The 24,256-nt window shown below is 41.7% G+C and overlaps 2 protein-coding genes across 2 annotated transcripts in view; one reads left to right on the top strand and one right to left on the bottom strand.

The window, feature by feature from the left end:
- The window catches only part of LOC131937204 (gelsolin-like protein 2), a 20,110-nt gene extending 7,550 nt beyond the window's left edge, over positions 1 to 12,560 (top strand). Inside the window, exons 2-14 of the mRNA XM_059294434.1 lie at positions 1,621 to 1,677; positions 1,982 to 2,062; positions 2,529 to 2,602; positions 3,145 to 3,219; positions 5,139 to 5,210; positions 6,482 to 6,609; positions 6,861 to 6,969; positions 8,006 to 8,116; positions 8,453 to 8,533; positions 8,769 to 8,863; positions 9,681 to 9,759; positions 10,223 to 10,318; positions 11,022 to 12,560. Of these exons, the coding sequence (XP_059150417.1) occupies positions 1,671 to 1,677; positions 1,982 to 2,062; positions 2,529 to 2,602; positions 3,145 to 3,219; positions 5,139 to 5,210; positions 6,482 to 6,609; positions 6,861 to 6,969; positions 8,006 to 8,116; positions 8,453 to 8,533; positions 8,769 to 8,863; positions 9,681 to 9,759; positions 10,223 to 10,318; positions 11,022 to 11,117 (1,104 nt within the window). The 5' untranslated portion in view covers positions 1,621 to 1,670 and the 3' untranslated portion in view covers positions 11,118 to 12,560. The remainder of the gene's footprint in view (positions 1 to 1,620; positions 1,678 to 1,981; positions 2,063 to 2,528; positions 2,603 to 3,144; positions 3,220 to 5,138; positions 5,211 to 6,481; positions 6,610 to 6,860; positions 6,970 to 8,005; positions 8,117 to 8,452; positions 8,534 to 8,768; positions 8,864 to 9,680; positions 9,760 to 10,222; positions 10,319 to 11,021) is intronic.
- Positions 12,561 to 15,647: 3,087 nt separating this feature from the next.
- On the bottom strand, positions 15,648 to 23,601 carry LOC131937203 (arrestin domain-containing protein 1). Its single transcript, XM_059294433.1, has 7 exons — positions 23,430 to 23,601; positions 20,737 to 21,037; positions 19,809 to 19,985; positions 18,743 to 18,889; positions 18,421 to 18,584; positions 16,912 to 17,065; positions 15,648 to 16,010 (listed from the first exon to the last, which is right to left on the bottom strand). Exons 2-7 carry the CDS (start codon positions 20,974 to 20,976, stop codon positions 15,795 to 15,797), a joined length of 1,098 nt encoding a protein of 365 aa, XP_059150416.1. The 5' UTR covers positions 20,977 to 21,037; positions 23,430 to 23,601; the 3' UTR covers positions 15,648 to 15,794.
- Positions 23,602 to 24,256: the final 655 nt, after the last annotated feature.

Below are 24,256 nucleotides of genomic sequence, written 5' to 3'. Positions count from 1 at the left end.
AGTCATACATTCTCTCAATACAAGTCATAAGTCATACATTCTGTCAATACAAGTCATAAGTCATACATTCTGTTAATACAAGTCATAAGTCATACATTCTGTCAATACAAGTCATAAGTCATAAATTCTGTCAAAAAAGTCATAAGTCATACATTCTATCAATATGTCATACATTCTGTTAATACAAGTCATAAGTCATACATTCTGCCAATACAAGTCATAAGTCATACATTCTGTCAATACAAGTCATAAGTCATACATTCTGTCAATACAAGTCATACAAAACACATTAGCAACATTTTATATATCGGACGAAACATTGTACATGTTGGTCATATTTTCACACACACACACACACACACACACACACAAATTTCAACTTTTCTCGGTCAAGATATTTGAACCAATCGTGCCAGAAAAGATAAACGGTTGCTCACTCCCAAAGTTGACCTAGTTTTCCTGTAACATCTGGGTCATCGATAATCGATAGGATACGTGGTGGTGGGGGGGGGGGGGGTGGGAGGGGTCGGGGGAGGGGGTGTAAAGAAAAAGCTCTATCACTGTCCTTCAGAAAGGTTGGGTAAGTGTGGGGTAGTATGTGGGGTGGGGTAGTGTATGGGGTGGGGGAGCCTAGTGATAGCAAATGATTTGACCTCGACACGGATTGAGCCGTTGTAAGAGACATTCCATATCTTGTAGTATCGATTTTTTTCTTTTATACTTGTTGGTTTTTACTTACATCCATTATATACTCTGTGTGTGTGTGGGGGGCGGCTGTGTGAGAGAGAGAGAGCTGTGTGTGGGGGGCTGTGTGTGTGAGAAAGAGAGCTGTGTGTGGGGGGCTGTGTGTGTGAGAGAGAGAGCTGTGTGTGTGAGCTGTGTTGGTACGTACTTGTATGTGGCTATAAATATTTTAACTGTGTCTATGGCAATGATCGATTTTTTCTTGTTTTTATTTACATCCATTATATGTCTGTGTGTGAGTCTGTGTGTGTGTGGGCCTGTGTGTGTGTGGGCCTGTGTGTGTGTGGGCCTGTGTGTGTCTGTGTGAGTCCGTGTCTCTCGGGGTGAGCCGGTTCGACCTCCCCCTCCCCTCCCTAGGGTTGTATGTGTTGACGTGTATCTGAGTAGGTGTGTCTAGGCCTAAATGTGTATTCTGTTAGTTTAGTCAGGGTGGTGTTCTAACCACCATTTAGTCAGGGTGGGCTGACCACTATTTAGTCAGGGTGGGCTGACCACCATTTAGTCAGGGTGGGCTGACCACCATTTAGTCAGGGTGGGCTGACCACCATTTAGTCAGGGTGGGCTGACCACCATTTAGTCAGGGTGGGCTGACCACCATTTAGTCAGGGTGGGCTGACCACCATTTAGTCAGGGTGGGCTGACCAACATTTAGTCAGGGTGGGCTGACCACTATTTAGTCAGGGTGGGCTGACCACCATTTAGTCAGGGTGGGCTGACCACTATTTAGTCAGGGTGGGCTGACCAACATTTAGTCAGGGTGGGCTGACTACTATTTAGTCAGGGTGGGCTGACCACCATTTAGTCAGGGTGGGCTGACCAACATTTAGTCAGGGTGGGCTGACCACTATATTTTCGTTTGTCAAATTTTATTTTCAGCAAGTTTTACTTCTCTGTCATCTTGTGGATAAACAGCTATAGCAATCATCATGACAGGTGAGTTGTTGTATGACAGGTGAGTTGTTGTATGACAGGTGAGTTGTCGTATGACAGGTGAGTTGTTGTATGACAGTTGTTGTATGACGGATGTTGTATGACACATGAGTTGTTTTGGCACATGAATGTATTTATTTGTTGTAATTCCATTCTTCGCTGGTTCTTGACTTTCTACTTTAAACTCGCTACCTTCCCCCCTCCCCACTAAACTTGTCATTTTCCCAATTAAATTTGCCATGTTCCCACTAAACTTGCCATGTCCCCACTAAACTTGTCATGTTCTCACTAAACTTGCCACTTGCAGGTCTAGTAAAAGCCAAGAAATATGACTGGAAGGATTCCAACATGGCTCTCTTTGGGACAGACACCGAAAAAAATGTCAAAAGTAAGTTGTGGTCACGTGGTCTTGTGTGGAGGGCATCACGGGGGAGGGGGGGGTATCATTGGGGGGGGGGGGGGTACTTCTAAATATGACGTACATATTGAGGTGGAAGAAGAGGGGGGTCAAGATAAATGACCTTTGTGTTGACCCCACACCTCATGTTGCCTGAAGTAATCTTGAGAAAACTTTATCTGGCACACAAACTGTAACAATGTTTCCCGTCACACAAACTGTAACAATGTTTCCCGTCACACAAACTGTACCAATGTTTCCCGTCACACAAACTGTAACAATGTTTCCCGTCACACAAACTGTAACAATGTTTCCCGTCACACAAACTGTAACAATGTTTCCCGTCACACAAACTGTAACAATGTTTCCCGTCACAAACTGTAATACACAAACTGTAACAATGTTTCCCGTCACACAAACTGTAACACACAAACTGTAACAATGTTTCCCTGAGCAGAAGATTCAGCCAATTGTGAGCCGGCTTGGAAGGTGGCAGGGCGGGATGTTGGCGTGCAGGTCTGGAGGATTGTGGTATGTCACCTTTTACCTGATTGGTTGATTGTGGTATGTCACCTTTTACCTGATTGGTTGATTGTGGTATGTCACCTTTTACCTGATTGGTTGATTGTGGTATATCACCTTTTATATGATTGGTTGATTGTGGTATATCACCTTTTATCTGATTGGTTGATTGTGGTATGTCACCTTTTATCTGATTGGTTGATTGTGGTATGTCACCTTTTATCTGATTGGGTAATTGTGGTATATCACCTTTTATCTGATTGGTTGATTGTGGTATATCACCTTTTATCTGATTGGTTGATTGTGGTATGTCACCTTTTATATTATTGGTTGATTGTAGCGTGTCACCTTTTATCTGATTGGTTGATTGTGGTATATCACCTTTTATCTGATTGGTTGATTGTGGTATGTCACCTTTTATCTGATTGGTTGATTGTGGTATATCACCTTTTATATGATTGGTTGATTGTGGTATATCACCTTTTATCTGATTGGTTGATTGTGGTATGTCACCTTTTATCTGATTGGTTGATTGTCTGCTGTTTCCACAGAAATTCAAGGTCCAAGCCTGGCCAAAAGACGACTACGGTAAATTTTACGAAGGTGACTCCTACATTGTGCTCAATGTAAGTCAGGCCTGACCCCAGGGTCAACAACTGTAACATTGATATGCCTGGTGCTGGCTTCTGGAATCTTAGGACTAATTACACTGTTTAATTATAATTATTTCAAACTTTTATAATTGTAATTACACTGTTTAATTATAATTATTTCAAACTTTTATAATTGTAATTATGTCTGACATACTTCGCCTCGACTTTTTTCATTTTCTCTACCCTTTGACCTGATGCTTGTTTTTCGTTAATTTAAATTCTAATTAAAAACCTAATTAAAACATCTCGCTAGACGTACCACGACCCAGAGGAAAACGTAAGTGATGACCTTCACCTTCACTCCTTCACCTGCACATTTTCTTGTAGACTAGAATAGAATTGTCGCAACCTGTTGTCACAACCTACCTGTCACAACCTACCTGTCACAACCTACTGTCACAACCTACTGTTACAACCTGCTAACACAACTTACTGTCACAACCTACTGTCACAACCTACTGTCACAACCCACAACCTACTGTCACAACCTACTGTCACAACCCACTGTCAAAACCCACTGTCACAACCTACTATCACAACCCACTGTCACAACCTACTGTCACAACACACTGTCACAACCCACTGTCACAACCTACTGTCACAACCTACTGTCACAACCTACTGTCACAACCTACTGTCACAACCCACTGTCAAAACCCACTGTCACAACCTACTATCACAACCCACTGTCACAACCTACTGTCACAACCCACTGTCACAACCCACTGTCACAACTCACTGTCACAACCTACTGTCACAACCCACTGTCACAACCCTCTAGAACATATCTGCACCGATACCGTGTAGCGAGTGTCCCTGTAGATCTCTGGATGTGACTAGAATGTTAGTGCCAGACTTGTGTCCTGCAGCTTTCAGCAATATTTCACTTCAAATGTAAAGACGTTTCAACACCAGCACCCCAACCCCAGCACCCCCCTACCCAACCCCACCCGAGCGTTATTTGTGTGTAGATTAGAAATTAAGAACTTTGAATTGTAGTTCGTGTATTTGGGAGGTGAGGGGGGGGGGGATCAACTGACAAGTCACGATAGAAATCTGCCCATATTTTATAACGTGTATGGGTAGGTGTAGTAAATATTTCTGTTATATTAATAACATGATATTGGCTTGTGTAAAAGGTCACATTTCTATGATATAGTCTATTATAAGTGCGATATGTGGTGATATAGATGAAAGAAACTCGTGTATTTTCTGTTCATATCTAAACTTAGGGTTTTTATGGACTTGATGACGTCATCTCTTGAGTTTTGTTGTTGTCTCACGTGATGTTGTCTAGCGTGATGTTGTCATCAAGTTGTTTCAGCACCCGATGACGTGTAGCCAAATTATCTTCCACGGTAGTGTCCCTTTAAAAACAAGGGACACTACTTTGTAATCATTGAATTAAAAAACTGTTGCCTGAGTTGAATAAGGTCTAGCCTCGTACAAATGTCACGTGACATTCTATGTCAACACTCTATGCGCATGCGCTGTTATGCTCGTCTTGTCTTGACTGGAAATGATACATTTAATTACGGGAACCATCACATTGGACTGCGACCTTTGAACCATCACATTGGACTGCGACCTTTGAACCATCACATTGGACTGCGACCTTTGAACCATCACATTGCACTGCGACCTTTGAACCATCACATTGGACTGCGACCTTTGAACCATGCCTACAACATCTCTCTACCCCACAAGCTGCTGATCTAGACCAAATCTCTCAATTGTTTTTCTTTTCAATTATTTAAAGATAGATTCTCTGTCCTTCTATTAATCCCGCACCCCACACATGACGTCACCGGTCTCCTCTCATGACGTCACCTGTCCCCACATACGACGTCACCTCTCCTCACATGACGTCACCTGTCCCACCTGTGTTTCAGACGTACAAGGAGCAGGACGGCGACCAGCTCTTGTATGACGTACACTTTTGGATTGGCCGGTACAGCACTCAGGTGGGTTGGGTTCGGTGATTAGTGTGTACGGATGGGGTGTGGAGGGTTGGGTTCGGTAATTAGTGGAGGGTTGGGTTCGGTGATTAGTGGAGGGTTGGGTTCGGTGATTAGTGGAGGGTTGGGTTCGGTGATTAGTGGAGGGTTGGGTTCGGTGATTAGTGGAGGGTTTGGGTTCGGTGATTAGTGAAGGGTTGGGTTCGGTGATTAGTGTGTACGAATGTGGTATGGAGGGTTGGGTTCGGTAATTAGTGTGTACGGATGTGGCTTGGGGGGTTGGGTTCGGTGATTAGTGTGTACGAATGGGGTTTGGGTTCGGTGATTAGTGTGTACGAATGTCGTTCGGTGATTAGTGTGTACGAATGTCGTTCGGTGATTAGTGTGTACGAATGTCGTTCGGTGATTAGTGTGTACGAATGTCGTTCGGTGATTAGTGTGTACGAATGTCGTTCGGTGATTAGTGTGTACGAATGTCGTTCGGTGATTAGTGTGTACGAATGTCGTTCGGTGATTAGTGTGTACGAATGGGGTTTGGGTTCGAGGATTAGTGTGTACGGATTACTGAGCCCAGCTAGATAAGGACAGCAACCTGACTGTATTCTCTGTTCGAGCTGAAGGGCAGCCAATAGAGAGTGTGCTAGTTTCTCTTTTGTCTGTTTTACTTCCGCTTTGTCTAAAAATAGAACACGGTGCCATAAAAAATATCGAGAAGCAGGACTTAAATAAAATAAAAGCCAAGGTCACAGATATCAAATGTCGGGTAGTGAAGTTACCTGTCAGCCGAGGTAGATTCGTCACGTGACTGGGCTAACTTAAGCTCCGTCTGTCTGGGCTAACTTAAGCTCCGTGTGTCTGGGCTAACTTAAGCTCCGTGTGTCTGGGCTAACTTAAGCTCCGTCTGTCTGGGCTAACTTAAGCTCCGTGTGTCTGGGCTAACTTAAGCTCCGTGTGACTGGGCTAACTTAAGCTCCGTGTGACTGGGCTAACTTAAGCTCCGTGTGTCTGGTGTAAGCTCCGTGTGTCTGGTGTAAGCTCCGTGTGTCTGGGCTAACTTAAGCTCCGTGTGTTTTGGCTAACTTAAGCTCCGTGTGTCTGGGCTAACTTAAGCTCCATGTGTCTGGGCTAACTTAAGCTCCGTGTGTCTGGGCTAACTTAAGCTCCATGTGTCTGAGCTAACTTAAGCTCCGTGTGTCTGGGCTAACTTAAGCTCCGTGTGTCTGGGCTAACTTAAGCTCCGTGTGTCTGGACTAAATTAAGCTCCGTGTGTCTTGAAGGACGAGTACGGCACCGCGGCCTACAAGACCGTAGAACTGGACACCTTCCTCAATGATGTACCCGTCCAGCACAGAGAAGTTCAAGGTCACGAGTCGGATCTGTTCAAATCTTACTTCAAGAGTATCACGTGAGTTGAAAACTTTTGGCTCACCTAATTACATGTGATGTTCATTAGCAGATAGTGTTGTAATTCACCTAATTAGCTCACCCTCGTCACACCCTTGTCTCACCCGTCTCACCCTCGCCTCGCCCTGGTCTCACCTTTGTCTCACCCTCGCCTCGCCCTGGTCTCACCTTTGTCTCACCCTCGCCTCGCCCTGGTCTCACCTTTGTCTCACCCTCGTCTCACCCTTGTCTCACCCTTGTCTCACCACCTAGAATCCTGAAAGGTGGGGCAGACACCGGCTTCAGACACGTCAAACCAGAGGAATACAAGCCCCGCCTCCTGCAGATCACAGGCAACAAGACGTCGGTCACTGTCACTGAGGTAGGTCGCTGAGATAAGTTACTGAGGTAGGTCACTGAGGTAGGTCGCTGAGATAAGTCACTGAGGTAGGTCGCTGAGATATTCCACTGAGGTAAGTCGCTGAGATAAGTTACTGAGATAAGTCACTGAGGTAGGTCGCTGAGATATTCCACTGAGGTAAGTCGCTGAGATAAGCTACTGAGATAAGTCACTGAGGTAGGTCGCTGAGATATTCCACTGAGGTAAGTCGCTGAGATAAGTTACTGAGATAAGTCACTGAGGTAGGTCATTGAGGTAGGTCGCTGAGGTAGGTCGCTGAGGTCACTGAGGTAGGTTGCTGAGATAAGTCGCTGAGGTATGTCGCTGAGGTAGGTCGCTGAAGTCACTGAGGTAGGTTGCTGAGATAAGTCACTGAGGTAGGTCAGTGAGATAAGTCGCTGAAATAAGTCGCTAAGGTAAGTCACTGAGGTAAGTCACTGAAGTCACTGAGGTAAGTCACTGAGGTAAGTCGCTGAGATAAGTCACTGAGATAAGTCGCTGAGGTAAATCACTGAGGTAGGTCACTGAGGTAAGTCACTGAGGTAGGTCACTGAAGTCACTGAGGTAAGTCACTGAGGTAAGTCGCTGAGGTAGGTCAATGAGGTAAGTCGCTAGGTAAGTCTCTGAGGTAAGTCACTGAAGTCACTGAGGTAGGTCACTGAGATAAGTCACTGAGGTAAGTCACTGATGTAAGTCACTGAGGTAAGTTGCTGAGGTAAATCACTGAGGTAGGTCAATGAGGTAAGTCGCTAGGTAAGTCTCTGAGGTAAGTCACTGAAGTCACTGAGGTAGGTCACTGAGATAAGTCGCTGAGATAAGTCACTGATGTAAGTCACTGAGGTAAGTCGCTGAGGTAAATCACTGAGGTAGATCACTGAGATAAAGGGTTGACTCCCTCACTATGTACTTGAGGTAACAATTTTCTCAAGATATTTTTACTAATGTTTATATCTCATTATTCTAGACTCCCGCGGCATAACTTAATGAGATAATAATGACCTCGAATCCATTTCGTCAGGTGCCCATCAAAAGGGAGAGAATAACGTCAAACGATGTCTTCATCTTAGACAAGGGGCTGGAGATTTACCAGTGGAACGGCAAAAGTTGCAACAAAGATGAAAAATACAAAGTTGGTGATTTTTTTTTTTTTACTTGTTATTTATTTCATTTTTCTTTTCAAAACAAATATTTTGGTACGAGTCTCAGCATTAAGATTAATTAAAGACTAATTAAAGGTTTGGTAAAAGTCCCAGCATTAAGATTAATTAAAGACTAATTAAAGGCAGACAATGAATGAGAGTTTGCTGTCAGTCAACTTTTGATTTGCTGTCAGTCAACTTTTGATTTACTGTCAGTCAACTTTTGATTTGCTGTCAGTCAACTTTTGATTTGCTGTCAGTCAACTTTTGATTTGCTGTCAGTCAACTTTTGATTTGCTGTCAGTCAACTTTTGATTTCCCCCCAGGCAGTGCAGGTGCTCCAGCACATCAAGTCAGAAAGGGGAGGCAAACCAAACGTAGAGACATTCGATGAGGACGACAATGGGGTAAGCTCAAAGTTTTCTTTTTACAAGTTCCAAAAAGTGGAATCTTTCTCTACATTTGGGTTTATTGGCCTCATGATTTAAGTCATGAAACTTGACCTCATGACCTAAGTCATGAAACTTGACCTCATGACCTAAGTCATGAAACTTGACCTCATGACCTAAGTCATGAAACTTGACCTCATGACCTAAGTCATGAAACTTGTTGTCATTGTTTATCAACCCACTTTTTGTCTAGAACGGTTTCTTTGACTATCTGGGTGATGATGACGACGATGATGACGACGATGACTCAGAATTTGAAGATGACAACAGAACACCAGAGTTGTACAGGTAAAAATAGAACAGGTAGAGGCTCTACAGTCAGAGTTGTACACATTAAACACAAATTATTTTATGATTATTTTATCAAAGATTAAGTGATACGACTGATTATTTTATCAAAGATTAAGTGATACCACTGATTATTTTATCAGAGATTAAGTGATACCAATGATTATTTTATCAAAGATTAAGTGATACTACTGATTATTTTATCAAAGATTAAGTGATACCACTGATTATTTTATCAGAGATTAAGTGATACCACTGCTTATTTCATCAAAGATTAAGTGATACCAATGATTATTTTATCAAAGATTAAGTGACACCAATGATTATTTCATCAAAGATTAATTGATACCACTGATTATTTCATCAAAGATTAAGTGATACCAATGATTATTTTATCAAAGATTAAGTGATACCACTGATTATTTCATCAAAGATTAAGTGATACCAATGATTATTTTATCAAAGATTAAGTGATAACACTGATTATTTTATCAAAGATTAAGTGATACCACTGATTATTTCATCAAAGATTAAGTGATACCAATGATTATTTTATCAAAGATTAAGTGATACCAATGATTATTTTATCAAAGATTAAGTGACACCAATGATTATTTCATCAAAGATTAATTGATACCACTGATTATTTCATCAAAGATTAAGTGATACCAATGATTATTTTATCAAAGATTAAGTGATACCACTGATTATTTCATCAAAGATTAAGTGATACCAATGATTATTTTATCAAAGATTAAGTGATACCACTGATTATTTTATCAAAGATTAAGTGATACCACTGATTATTTCATCAAAGATTAAGTGATGCCTCAGGTGAGATGGAGTTTGAGAAGACCAAAGATGGACGGGTGTTTAAAGACGATTTCTCCAGCAAGGTAAGCTGTGGTCATTGGACAGATGGACAGCATGATATACCTTATAGGCTATGGTCATTTGACAGATGGACAGCATGATATACATCATTGTGACATAGCAGAGAGAATGTTACTATTCTAAGACTTTTGAGACAACAATTAAAACAGTTGAGACATTTATTAATTAAGCTTGTTGAGACATTAATTAAGACTTTTGAGACATAAATTAAGCTTGTTGAGACATTAATTAAGCTTGTTGAGACATTAATTAAGATTGTTGAGACATTAATTAAGGTTGTTGAGACATTAATGAAGCTTGTTGAGACATTAATTAAGCTTGTTGAGACATTAATTAAGCTTGTTGAGACATTAATTAAGCTTGTTGAGACATTAATTAAGCTTGTTGAGACATTAATTAAGCTTGTTGAGACATTAATTAAGCTTGTTGAGACATAGTTAATGAGATGTTTGACCTTGTTTGAAGGACGTCTTCATCTTTGACAACAAGAAAGAATGTTTTGTATGGATCGGCAAGGGAGCTTCCAAGAATGAAAAACAAAACGCCTTGTCCTATGCCCACGTGAGTCACAACTCTATCAGTGTAGCTCAAATAATTTCAAATAATTGGCACCATTGATTTTGTTTTAAAAAGTTCTAAGATTTTTTTTTGGGTTAAACACATCAATTTACAATCTCACAATGAGAGTTTGTATTTGTTTGTTTGTTTGTAGTCGAAATCTGTACATTACGACACATTTTTAAGACGAGCAATTGTTTTTATCATTTTACGAATTTTATCTTTAATGACTATTTTGAATAAATAAATTAAAATCTAATTACATATGAAATTAGTCATCGAAAATAACTAAACAGGCTTTTATACAATATAACATGGGGGGGGGATAACTGTGGTATCTATCACGCTAATTAAGGCAGAAAGTATTTGTGAGGAGTGATTTTAATAGACAATATTAGCATCATTAAGTTTTGCTTGCAGCAATTAGTTTAAAGGGAACGGGGTGAGGGGTTAATTAGGTAAGATCTGGTTGGAAAATTAAAGTGGTCCTGATTGTTTTAAATAATTAACAAACTTGAGCTGATTGTTACATTTGTCATTGGAAATACTAAAGTAGTAAATAAAAACTAAATTTAAAAGTTAGCATACATTAAGTGAGGTTGAATTAAGAAAATAGTAAAAATTTTGCTCAAATGTGTTAAATATATGTGTTGAGGGTTTGTATTATGGTGAAGTCTTGGCTGATGAAATCATGTTTTCTTTGCAGACATTCCTGAAGTCTTCCACCCACCCCCTCATCCCCATCACAGTGGTGTCGGAGGGCCAAGAGAACAAGAGCTTCAGGGCTGCTATTGCTGCATAAGTCTGTTGACCCCCACACTGACCCACACACTGACCCGCACACTTGACCCCCACACTGACCCGCACACTTGACCCCCACACTGACCCCCACACTTGACCGAATGACGAATCCACAGATGACTCCCACATTCTACAGACATCTCACCCCAATACACCCCCACACATAAACACCCCCCACCCCCACATACACACACACAGACAACTCTTATACAGTCAAGTTAAAGATCCACTAGATTTCTGTGCACCTGAGAAAACTTGTCTACATATCATCAATTTATTTGTTGAATGAATGGGAGACAATTTGCTTCAAATAAATGGGAGACAGCTACCTTCAAATAAATAGGAGACAGCTACCTTCAAATAGATGGGAGACAACTTGCTTCAAATAAATTTGTTTTGTGCTTATGTCCTGTCAAACTTTTTCAAGTAATTTTTTAATTCCTGTATACATCTGGGCAATGTGTATGTAGCCAGGACAGTAAATAAGTTTCCCTGCCTGCAGTACTTTACTAGACACAACATTTCTGTAATTTGTTCCCAATATTTACTCTAGTTCTCTCAATTACTTTCATCTTATTTTCAATTTGAACTCAGTTTTTAAAAAATAATTTTTCCGTCTTTTTTATTTTATCCTGACTATCTGTGACTGCTTCAATTAGACCCATATGATATAATTATAGCATCTAATTATAACAACTAATTTAATAATACTGTAGGAGTTGGTGATAACTTTAATTATATTATTTTTTTTTAAATGTTACAATTTTTTTATGGCGGGAAAAATATTTTTTTTAAAAGATAACCAGTGCCGACGCCAGGTTCTTTAGCGCCCTAAATGTCTCGCAGAAATATCACCATTTTATTTATTTATTTTTTTTACATTATAAGCTGCGAAGAATTTTATGAAGTGTAAAAACTACTGAGTTGGGTTATTTTTAGATCTAGTTGTGACGTGTAAGTTGTCTCCATATGTTGTAGATTTGTGGTCAAATGTTTCTTTCGTCTGTGATGCTTTCAACTTTGTGATCAATGGCAGACTTTAAAAACTTCATGAATAGATAATAAATAATAATATCATATAGATTCTAGAAGCCTAGTAGATAAGTTGTTATTATAATTATAAACATTTGTTTAAAAACTTCATGAATAGAAGCTTAGATAAGTTGTTATAAACATTTGTTTTAAAACAATTCGACAAGTCTGCTGTAGGCTATTTGTCTCATTCGTGAATACATCTTACACCTGCACCATTGTAGCCTACATCATCACCACCAGCTGACGCTGCGACATCACCACCACCAGCTGATGTGCCCGATGTAAACATCCGCCATCTTGTTTTGTAGTTGTTGCAAAAATCAGATTGCCAATAGTCTTGATGATCTTAGATTGAAAAGTTTTTTTTATTTATTTTATATATTGTTAACAAATAAAAACTTGAACTATATTTTGTTATTGAACTTTTATTTACAAATTATTTTAAAAACAGAAGAAACAAGCAGCACAGCAGGTGAATTTAATGCTTGAAAAAAATTGTTAAAATAGTGGGACTCATTTAGAGCTGCCTTAATTTAATTACTATTCACATGGGTTGATAACTTGCTCATGACCTACGTTGGTAACCTGGGTTGGTGACCCATATTTGACCTGGGAAAATGACCCTACCAAGACACCAACCCATGTTAACATCGAGTACAGTAGGTTCAGCAGAGAATGAGAACCGACCAAAGATTTCAAACATTGGATGCAATATAAAATACAAGACTGGCGCAGAAAACACGGGCCACATATTTACAGAAAGTCGCCTATTGTTACGCCCCTTTGGACTGAACCTCAACCTCTATCTTGAATGTACGGAAAAACGAGTTATTTAACGACAAAAAAGATTTTTTTTATCCACGATCAACCTCTGAACATTTTATGGGGATACTAGATTTGTAATCAGAGTATATACAATGTAATATATTACATTTTTAAAACTAATAGGCTAGAGCTCCAATGGCTTAGCAAACAGTGTTTCTTCCAGACTTTTTTCCCCGGGGGGGCACTTGAAATCTTCGGGGGGGCGGTAAACTTTCTTCGGGGGGGCGGACACTGTTAAAAGTATATATTTTCTATATAAATTATATAAATTTCATTTCGTTCGGGGGGGCGGTAAAAATTTTTCGGGGGGGCTTAGCCCCCCCGAAGAGATGCCTGGAAGAAACTCTGTTAGCAAAAACAAAAAAGAAAATGGAAACCAAATTTTTTTTTTCTACAAAGTAGGTTTGTCACAGGTACAAAAACATTACATTATCCCCCACAGACATCGAACGGTCTCAAAGTTGGTGTTTACCGTATTTGTAATCTGGTATTGCTTGTGATATTGATAAAGTAACATAAATATGTAGTAGAAAGTCTTTCATAAGCTAAAAACCACATAAAATTGTTTAACCGAAGTAATTATTTTGAGAGAGGATTAAAGCAGATTTTTTAAAATGGTGTAAACCAATAAACAAAAGAGTAATTGGTAACAGTACTGAAGCCGACGTGCACAATCAAATTTACAATTATTTTTTTATGGAGTCACCCCCCCCCAGTTCGCTACTCTCTTTCTCTCTCTCTCTCTCTCTCTCTCTCTCTCTCTCTCTCTCTCTCTCTCTCTCTCTCACACACACACACACACACTTCAAAACTCGGAGCATGTTGTATAATAAGCTTGAAAAGGAATTTGGCATTGATAAGTTAATTATCAGACATGTCCAAGTATCGAATGAAATGTTGATTTGCAATTTTGGTGTCACCACCACCCAGGTCGTTGATTGACGTCATCAGATGTTTTTAAAATACACAACAACAAAAAACATTTTTAAAGATGTCACCCCCCCCCCAAACTTGTGTCGTCTTGTGAGGTACACCCCCCCCCACCCACTGCTACATTTCCATTAGCTTTAAATTGACAATGTCAAATGTCAGGCCGGCCACTCTATATCTGTCACATCAAAGCCAACAGCGCTCCATGTCAAACAAAAGAAAGGGATTACAGGTAAGGTGGCCATTATACAGGTAAGGTGGCCCACTACACAGGTAAGGTGGCCCACTACACAGGTAAGGTGGCCCACTATACAAGTAAGGTGGCCCACTACACAGGTAAGGTGGCCCACTACACAGGTAAGGTGGCCCACTACACAGGTAAGGTGGCCCACTACACAGGTAAGGTGGCCCACTACACAGGTAAGGTGGCCCATTACACAGGTAAGGTGGCCCACTCAGAGGTTAGGTGGCCACTACACAGGTAAGGTGGCCCACTACACAGGTAAGGTGGCCCACTCAGAGGTTAGGTGGCCACTACACAGGTAAGGTGGCCCACTATACAAGTAAGGTGGCCCACTACACAGGTAAGGTGGCCCACTATACAAGTAAGGTGGCCACTACACAGGTAAGGTGGCCCACTATACAAGTAAGGTGGCCCACTACACAGGTAAGGTGGCCCACTACACAGGTAAGGTGGGTGGCCCACTACACAGGTAAGGTGGGTGGCCCACTACACAGGTAAGGTGGCCCACTACACAGGTAAGGTGGCCCACTACACAGGTAAGGTGGCCCACTCAGAGGTTAGGTGGCCACTACACAGGTAAGGTGGCCCACTATACAAGTAAGGTGGCCCACTACACAGGTAAGGTGGGTGGCCCACTACACAGGTAAGGTGGCCCACTACACTGGTAAGGTGGGTGGCCCACTACACAGGTAAGGTGGGTGGCCCACTACACAGGTAAGGTGGCCCACTACACAGGTAAGGTGGCCCATTACACAGGTAAGGTGGCCCACTCAGAGGTTAGGTGGCCACTACACAGGTAAGGTGGCCCACTACACAGGTAAGGTGGCCCACTCAGAGGTTAGGTGGCCACTACACAGGTAAGGTGGCCCACTATACAAGTAAGGTGGCCCACTACACAGGTAAGGTGGGTGGCCCACTACACAGGTAAGGTGGCCCACTACACTGGTAAGGTGGGTGGCCCACTACACAGGTAAGGTGGGTGGCCCACTACACAGGTAAGGTGGCCCACTACACAGGTAAGGTGGCCCACTACACAGGTAAGGTGGCCCACTACACAGGTAAGGTGGGTGGCCCACTACACAGGTAAGGTGGGTGGCCCACTACACAGGTAAGGTGGCCCACTACACAGGTAAGGTGGCCCACTACACAGGTTGGGTGGGTGGCCCACTACACAGGTAAGGTGGCCCACTATACAAGTAAGGTGGCCCACTACACAGGTAAGGTGGCCCACTACACAGGTAAGGTGGCCCACTATACAAGTAAGGTGGCCCACTACACAGGTAAGGTGGGTGGCCCACTACACAGGTAAGGTGGGTGGCCCACTACACAGGTAAGGTGGCCCACTATACAAGTAAGGTGGCCCACTACACAGGTAAGGTGGCCCACTATACAAGTAAGGTGGCCCACTACACAGGTAAGGTGGGTGGCCCACTACACAGGTAAGGTGGGTGGCCCACTACACAGGTAAGGTGGCCCACTATACAAGTAAGGTGGCCCACTACACAGGTAAGGTGGCCCACTATACAAGTAAGGTGGCCCACTACACAGGTAATGTGGCCCACTACACAGGTAAGGTGGCCCACTACACAGGTTTTCTACCAGATGTCTCTCCGTCTAAGGTTGCCCCCACATGCCCCACCCCCCTCAGTGCCCGGGGTCAAAGTTGTCCCCATTGACACTCTCGGTGTAGATGGACCTCCGGCCGTACCAGGGCAGATCCCTCTCCTCCTCCAGCTCGGCAATGCCCTGCCACATCTTGCCCAGCAGCAGCTCCTTGCCTGCCACGCCCCCCAGATCCGCGTGAGTACCCACGTACAGGGGAGTCTCCATCGCTATGTCCTCTTTGCCCTCCACGCGAACCTAAAAATAGATGCTCGTCATTTGTCTGGAGAACATTCAAATTATGACGCATCTATCAATATTTCTTACCTTCAACTGGAAGAAATATTTCTTACCTTAAACTGGAAGAAATAATTCTTACCTTCAACTGGAAGAAATATTTCTTACCTTCAACTGGAAGAAATATTTCTTACCTTCAACTGAAAGAAATATTTCTTACCTTCAACTGAAAGAAATAATTCTTACCTTCAACTGGAAGAAATATTTCTTACCTTCAACTGGAAGAAATATTTCTTACCTTCAACTGGAAGAAATAATTCTTACCTTCAACTGGAAGAAATATTTCTTACCTTCAACTGGAAGAAATAATTCTTACCTTCAACTTGAAGAAATATTTCTTACCTTCAACTGGAAGAAATAATTCTTACCTTCAACTGGAAGAAATATTTCTTACCTTCAACCGGAAGAAATATTTCTTACCTTATACTGGAAGAAATATTTCTTACCTTCAACTGGAAGAAATATTTCTTATTTTCAACTGGAAGACATATTTCTTACCTTAAACTGGAAGAAATATTTCTTACCTTAAACCGGAAGAAATATTTCTTACCTTAAACTGGAAGAAATATTTCTTACCTTAAACCAGAAGAAATATTTCTTACCTTCAACCGGAAGAAATATTTCTTACCTTATACTGGAAGAAATATTTCTTACCTTATACTGGAAGAAATATTTCTTACCTTAAACTGGAAGAAATATTTCTTACCTTAAACTGGAATAAATATTTCTTACCTTAAACTGGAAGAAATATTTCTTACCTTAAACTGGAAGAAATATTTCTTACCTTAAACTGGAAGAAATATTTCTTACCTTAAACTGGAAGAAATATTTCTTACCTTAAACTGGAAGAAATATTTCTTACCTTAAACTGGAAGAAATATTTGATGTTCATGATCTGGCAGTGCTCGAGGCCTGAGTCCGGTAGAAATGGCGGCACGGGCAGCAGGACGTGACGCCACCGACGTCCACGGAATGTGTTGACGTCATACACGTCATCTCTCTTGCTCAGATATTGTCTGCACGTCAAGTAGAGAGTCAATTCTATCAAACGTCAAAATGTGTGTCATTTTGTTTCTAAAAGTCAAACATTCAATCATTTTTTTTTTCAAACAAAACAAAATTGATGTGAACATACCTCTAACTTCGTGTTAAAACCTACCCAAAGAATGTTGTGTGAACCTACTCAAAGAATTGTGTGAACCTACTCAAAGAATTGTGTGAACCTATCCAAAGAATTGTGTGAACCTACTCAAAGAATTGTGTGAACCTACCCAAAGAATTGTGTGAACCTATCAAAAGAATCTTGTGAACCTACCTGAAGATGATCTGGTGAACCTACCTGAAGATGATCTAATGAACCTACCTGAAGATGATCTAATGAACCTACCTGAAGATGATCTAATGAACCTACCTGAAGATGATCTAATGAACCTACTTGAAGATGATCTAATGAACCTACCTGAAGATGATCTAATGAACCTACCTGAAGATGATCTAATAAACCTACCTGAAGATGATCTAATGAACCTACCTGAAGATGATCTAATGAACCTACCTGAAGATGATCTAATGAACCTACCTGAAGATGATCTAATGAACCTACTTGAAGATGATCTAATGAACCTACCTGAAGATGATCTAATGAACCTACCTGAAGATGATCTAATAAACCTACCTGAAGATGATCTAATGAACCTACCTGAAGATGATCTAATGAACCTACCTGAAGATGATCTAATGAACCTACCTGAAGATGATCTAATGAACCTACCTGAAGATGATCTAATGAACCTACCTGAAGATGATCTAATGAACCTACCTGAAGATGATCTAATGAACCTACTTGAAGATGATCTAATGAACCTACCTGAAGATGATCTAATGAACCTACCTGAAGATGATCTAATAAACCTACCTGAAGATGATCTAATGAACCTACCTGAAGATGATCTAATGAACCTACCTGAAGATGATCTAATGAACCTACCTGAAGATGATCTAATGAACCTACTTGAAGATGATCTAATGAACCTACCTGAAGATGATCTAATGAACCTACCTGAAGATGATCTAATAAACCTACCTGAAGATGATCTAATGAACCTACCTGAAGATGATCTAATGAACCTACCTGAAGATGATCTAATGAACCTACCTGAAGATGATCTAATGAACCTACTTGAAGATGATCTAATGAACCTACCTGAAGATGATCTAATGAACCTACCTGAAGATGATCTAATAAACCTACCTGAAGATGATCTAATGAACCTACCTGAAGATGATCTAATGAACCTACCTGAAGATGATCTAATGAACCTACCTGAAGATGATCTAATGAACCTACCTGAAGATGATCTAATGAACCTACCTGAAGATGATCTCATGACCCTCGGCCAGGTAGTGACTCTCCAGAAGGACGGATGCCTGGATGAGGCTGATCTCCTTGCCCGTCCAATTAGAGACCTCGGCATCCACCACGATGTTGTCGCCTGGTACAGCGGCGCTCTTGTCTATGGTGGCTACCATCTTCACCTGGTGGGGGGGGGGGGAGACCACGGGATGTGTGTAAGTAAAAATATTCTCTCAAAAGGCTTCAGACGTTTTGTGTGTACCAGTAACCAATTTTGATTCCCCTGCCGATATAGACCCCCCCCCCCCACCCCTGCCGTAGAGAGGCCAGCATGAGTTACCTTCCCTGTGGTGAGTCCCAGAAACAGACGACTTTTCTTGAGGGTTTTCTCCTGGTACACGTGGGCTGGCAGCTCGGGACGTCTCAGGACCATGAAGGGCTCGCTCGTGATGGTCGTGTTTCTTTCATCCTCACACTCGAATTTCACCTGCAAGGGGGGGGGGGGGGCACACAGAGAAGTTATTTCACTGGGGAATCACTTAGTACTAATCAATTATTTCGATTTTTAAAAAATGTCGATAAGGCCCATCCCTTCCTTCTCGTTATCAGAGTTAAACATGTGTATAGTGTGTCAGCCAATCACATTTGTAAAAGGGCGGAGCTACCGTTGGGTTTGTTGTATGAAAACCTTGAGTGTGCATTGAGGACCCTAAGCTAGAAAATACCTCGGCAACCGCCCAGATGTCAGGGGCGTCACGGGGTACTCTAAGGGAGTCACTTGTTACACTACCGCAAGGGCGCCAGGTACGGCCCCTGGTTCGGTGTAAACGTCGTGTGCCATCTTATGCTTATTGTAGGGTGCTCTTGAAAAGGAATGTAGGCGCCATATTGCTTTCCGGGGAGCCTGGGGTGCCAAGTTGCTCCCTGCCAGGACGCCGCCCCAGCGTAATTAAAAATGTTTTTCGGAGAAACCTCCCCTCAACAACTTGCCAAAATTGTCATGGCGATTAGATGAATGGTGTGGTTATGCATAAAGGACAACCCCACAAACATACTGTCATTTTTATCCATATAGATAGATCGAAAGAAATATATATTTAGTGTCGATGATATCTATTCTAAAGATGACCTTTGTGATCAGAGTTTCTTCCAGGCATCTCTTCGGGGGGGGGGCAAAGCCCCCCCCCCCCCCCCCGAAAAATTTTTACCGCCCCCCCGAACGAAATGAAATTTATATAATTTATATAGAAAATATAAACTTTTAACAGTGTCCGCCCCCCCCGAAGAAAGTTTACCGCCCCCCCGAAGATTTCAAGTGCCCCCCCCGGAGAAAAAAGTCTGGAAGAAACACTGTTTGTGATATCTATTCTAAGGATGACCTTTGTGATATCTATTTTAAAGATGACCTTTGCTATGTAGGTGACCTGTCCGTAGACGCCATTAAACGTAGACGGAAGTGACGTAGGCAGCTGGTACTTGAAACCAAACTGGTGCAGACCTCTGGGCAGCTCGACGGAACGGTCAAGGCCGATGTCCAGCAGGGGCTTGGATGACTCCAGGTAGATCTCTGAGGACTGGTACACCTGGGGAAGTTAATGGGGAAGTTAATGAACGTGTGCTACACCTGGGGAAGTTAATGAACGTGTGCTACAGTTAATGAACGTGTGCTACAGTTAATGAACGTGTGCTACAGTTAATGAACGTGTGCTACAGTTAATGAACGTGTGCTACAGTTAATGAACGTGTGCTACAGTTAATGAACGTGTGCTACAGTTAATGAACGTGTGCTACAGTTAATGAACGTGTGCTACAGTTAATGAACGTGTGCTACAGTTAATGAACGTGTGCTACACCTGGGGAGGTTAATGAACGTGTGCTACACCTGGGGAGGTTAATGAACGTGTGCTACAGTTAATGAACGTGTGCTACACCTGGGGAGGTTAATGAACGTGTGCTACACCTGGGGAGGTTAATGAACGTGTGCTACACCTGGGGAGGTTAATGAACGTGTGCTACACCTGGGGAAGTTAATGAACGTGTGCTACAGTTAATGAACGTGTGCTACACCTGGGGAGGTTAATGAACGTGTACTACACCTGGGGAAGTTAATGAACGTGTGCTACACCTGGGGAAGTTAATGAACGTGTGCTACACCTGGGGAAGTTAATGAACGTGTGCTACACCTGGGGAAGTTAATGAACGTGTGCTACACCTGGGGAAGTTAATGAACGTGTGCTACACCTGGGGAAGTTAATGAACGTGTGCTACACCTGGAGAAGTTCATGAACTCGAGTATCAACAAGTCATGTTGGAATGCTGGGATTGGTGCCGTACCCGCTTTTTGTTGGTCGCCTCCCATGAGACTGTGGCGGACCCCAGGAAGTGAATAGTTAGCCCCCTTGTTCTGACCCCCGTCCTCAAGTGGAGGGAGACGACCCCGTTCATTTCCTCCCCTGGCAGGTAGTACTGCTTGTGTAAGTGGCGCTGTTCGTCAGACGGGCTGTACTGCTGTATGTGGCGCTGTTCGTCGTCATCGTCGTAGATGAAGTGGATTAGAAGATCCTCCACCGACATGACCAACTTTTCTCGTCTGCCGGACTAGTCAAGTTTTGTTGACTTTATCTGAAGCACAAGTCTGAAAATGGAAACAAAAAATTATTTCGTGTAAAGTGAAGTGACGGGTGATGTGAGGGGGGGGGGGGGGGGGGGGGGGCGCCATGTTCTTCGTTTAACCAGATGTGAAAATTCTCGAACATTAAATTCTTTAACACAATTTTTGTTTTAAATATGGCAGAAATGTAGTGACAAAAATTGTGATAGAGAATGTTAAACCCTGAAACTGTTACGTGCGAGACTGACGTCATGTTACAAGTTGATGACGTGTCAGTTAATGAATGCTGGCTGTCAGCGACTTCTGGTATGTAGCTGTGACACCTGAAGGTTGTCGTCTGGTCAAGGGGTCTCACGTTCTGATATCAGGGGTGGTGGTGGTTGTGGTGGTGGCTGTACGCATAAATTGTGAGGGGGGGTGTTTAATTAGAAAACTCGTTTACCAAGCTTGGCATTTAAAAATAGAATAAAAATTATTTTTTTTAAATATGTACAATCGCCGCTAGATTTTGGGTGCGCAAGTGTTATTATCGTCTATAACTTTTGCTTAAGATTTCTTTTATCTTTTTGATGTGCAATAAGTGTGTGGGTCACAACTGGTGTCTGTCCCCACACACACCCACACATTTAGAAATATTTTACAAGCTTTTATTTAACTCACTTCCTCTGTCTGTCTGTCTGTCTAGATTGAAACGGCGGAGCGAAAATTCGGACACTTCTACTTGACAGATACGGTTCACAGTTGGCACGTGGGTCAAGACATAAAGACAATGCACAAAGACCTACACAATTACATTACATTTAATTAATTCTAAATTAATTTGCACTCTCTAAATATTTAATACATAAAAGTATTAACAAATTCTTAAAAAATATATATCAGTGACTTTTTTCCTGTGTTTTTTTCCTGTGACTTTTTCTCTGTTTTTTTTCCTGTGTTTTTTCCCTGTGTTTTTTTTTCCTGTGACTTTTTTTCTTTTTTTTTTTCCTGTGATTTTTTTCCCTGTGTTTTTTTCCCTGTGACTTTTTTTTCCCTGTGACTTTTTTTTCCTGTGACTTTTTTTCCTACAATCCACATGACGCCACCTGATCAGCTGAATTAGACCAGGATCAAGACGACCAGATCAGTGGGGCGTGACGATGGTCACGGGTGAATGCACACAATTATGAAAGAAAATGGCTGTACATGCAGGGTTGGCTGTACATGGAATGGGGGGGGGGGGGGGGGCGTGTGTACTTGTAGGATTATGTAGTGTGACATGTTGACGGTTCATTTGTCTCAGGCAGCAGACAGCAGACAGCAGACAGCAGACAGCCAACAAACATGTGTAGCACCAGATATTTGTGCTGCATCAAGACCCAGTTCGAGAGTTGATTGAATCGATCAGAAAGTTGAAGGCTGGAAACTTAGAAACTTAATTCATCTTGTTGACAGTTCATCTAAAGTTGTTGACAGTTCATCTAAAGCTGTTTACAGTTAATCTAAAGCTGTTGACAGTTCATCTAGAGCTGTTGACAGCTCATCTAAAGCTGTTTACAGTTAATCTAAAGCTGTTGACAGTTCATCTAAAGCTGTTTACAGTTAATCTAAAGCTGTTGTTGACATTTCATCTAAAGCTGTTGTTGGCCAAAAAAACATTTTTGTCGTAAAAAAGCAATGACTCATCAATAGACATACCCTTGCCCCCCCCCCCCCCTTCACCCAACAAGGATGGTCACGACTGACTGATCTGATTACAGTAATTCAGCTGGCTATTTACACTCTGGCTATTTACACTCTGGCTATTTACACTCTGACTATTTACACTCTGGCTATTTACACTCTGGCTATTTACACTCTGGCTATTTACACTCTGGCTATTTACACTCTGACTATTTACACTCTGGCTATTTACACTCTGGCTTTTTACATTCTGGCTATTTACACTCTGACTATTTACACTCTGGCTATTTACACCCTGGCTATTTACACTCTGGCTATTTACACTCTGACTATTTACACTCTGGCTATTTACACCCTGGCTATTTACACCCTGGCTATTTACACTCTGGCTTTACACATTCTGGTTATTTACACTCTGACTATTTACTCTCTGGCTATTTACACTCTGACTATTTACACTCTGGCTATTTACACTCTGGCTATTTACACTCTGGCTATTTACACTCTGGCTATTTACACCCTGGCTATTTACACTTTACACTCTGGCTACTTACATGCTGGTTAATTACAGGCTGGCCAATTAATTACTGGCTGCCCTAATTTCAACTCAGTTTGGAAAAACAATTCTTTCGCCAGGTCAACATTTACGTACATTTTAATTTTTTTTTCTACCTTAGGTATATCACATCTTTAAAACAATTGTTTCTACTGTTGTCCATTAAATCACTAAACCAACACGTCGGCTGGTCCTTACCTGTTTCAGTTTTAATCCAAACACTGGACGTCTATGGGACGTCTACAGAACGTCTACGATGTTGTGATCTGGGTCTCCAACTCTCAACAAACAACAAACTGTTCAGGCAGACGTAGGTAGTTGTGTCCCCTACACGGCTGATATCGTCTGCTGTGGTAATGTGCCGCTCCCAGCATTCAATCCATTCAGCTCTACAGTCACCAGAGATGGGCGTGTCTAGCACCCTTTCAACATAGGTGGGTAAACAACGGGGTGGGGGAAGCTAGGTGGGGCTTTTGACAGTTGCAGGCAAACTTTAGATTACAGGGACTTGCATCTCAAGTTAGACATGAAATTATTGATTTGGCTTCAAACTTCTGCAAGGTTCGACATTAATAGTGACGTCATTAGGTTGGTTGTCAGCAGGTGTGGTAACTGGCAGTGACACTCCCCCCTCCCCCACAACGGCAAGATATAATAAATATAATAAATAAATTATAAATATATATATATATATATATATATATATATATATATATATATATATATATATATATATATATATATATATATATATATATATATATATATATATATATATATATATATATATATATATATATATATATATATATATTATATCTGCCTAAATCTCCCTGACGCAAAAAAGTCCTGCCGCGCCCATGACAATTAAAAATTAGACATGCACCAACACAATTTAATTACAAGCTTGTTTCTCCTAGTGTTCCCTCAAGGGACCTGCATATTCATACACACACACCACCCACACACACAACCACACACATTTTTATTCCATGTTCAAATCACGTGACAGCGAACAATGGCCG

This window comes from Physella acuta, unplaced genomic scaffold (assembly GCF_028476545.2).
Source record: "Physella acuta isolate Inbredline_101_S28 unplaced genomic scaffold, ASM2847654v3 ptg000204l, whole genome shotgun sequence".
Taxonomy (NCBI): Eukaryota; Metazoa; Mollusca; class Gastropoda; family Physidae; genus Physella; species Physella acuta.
Note: the sequence above shows the minus strand (reverse complement) of the source record. Positions and strands in the feature narration are given on the sequence as shown.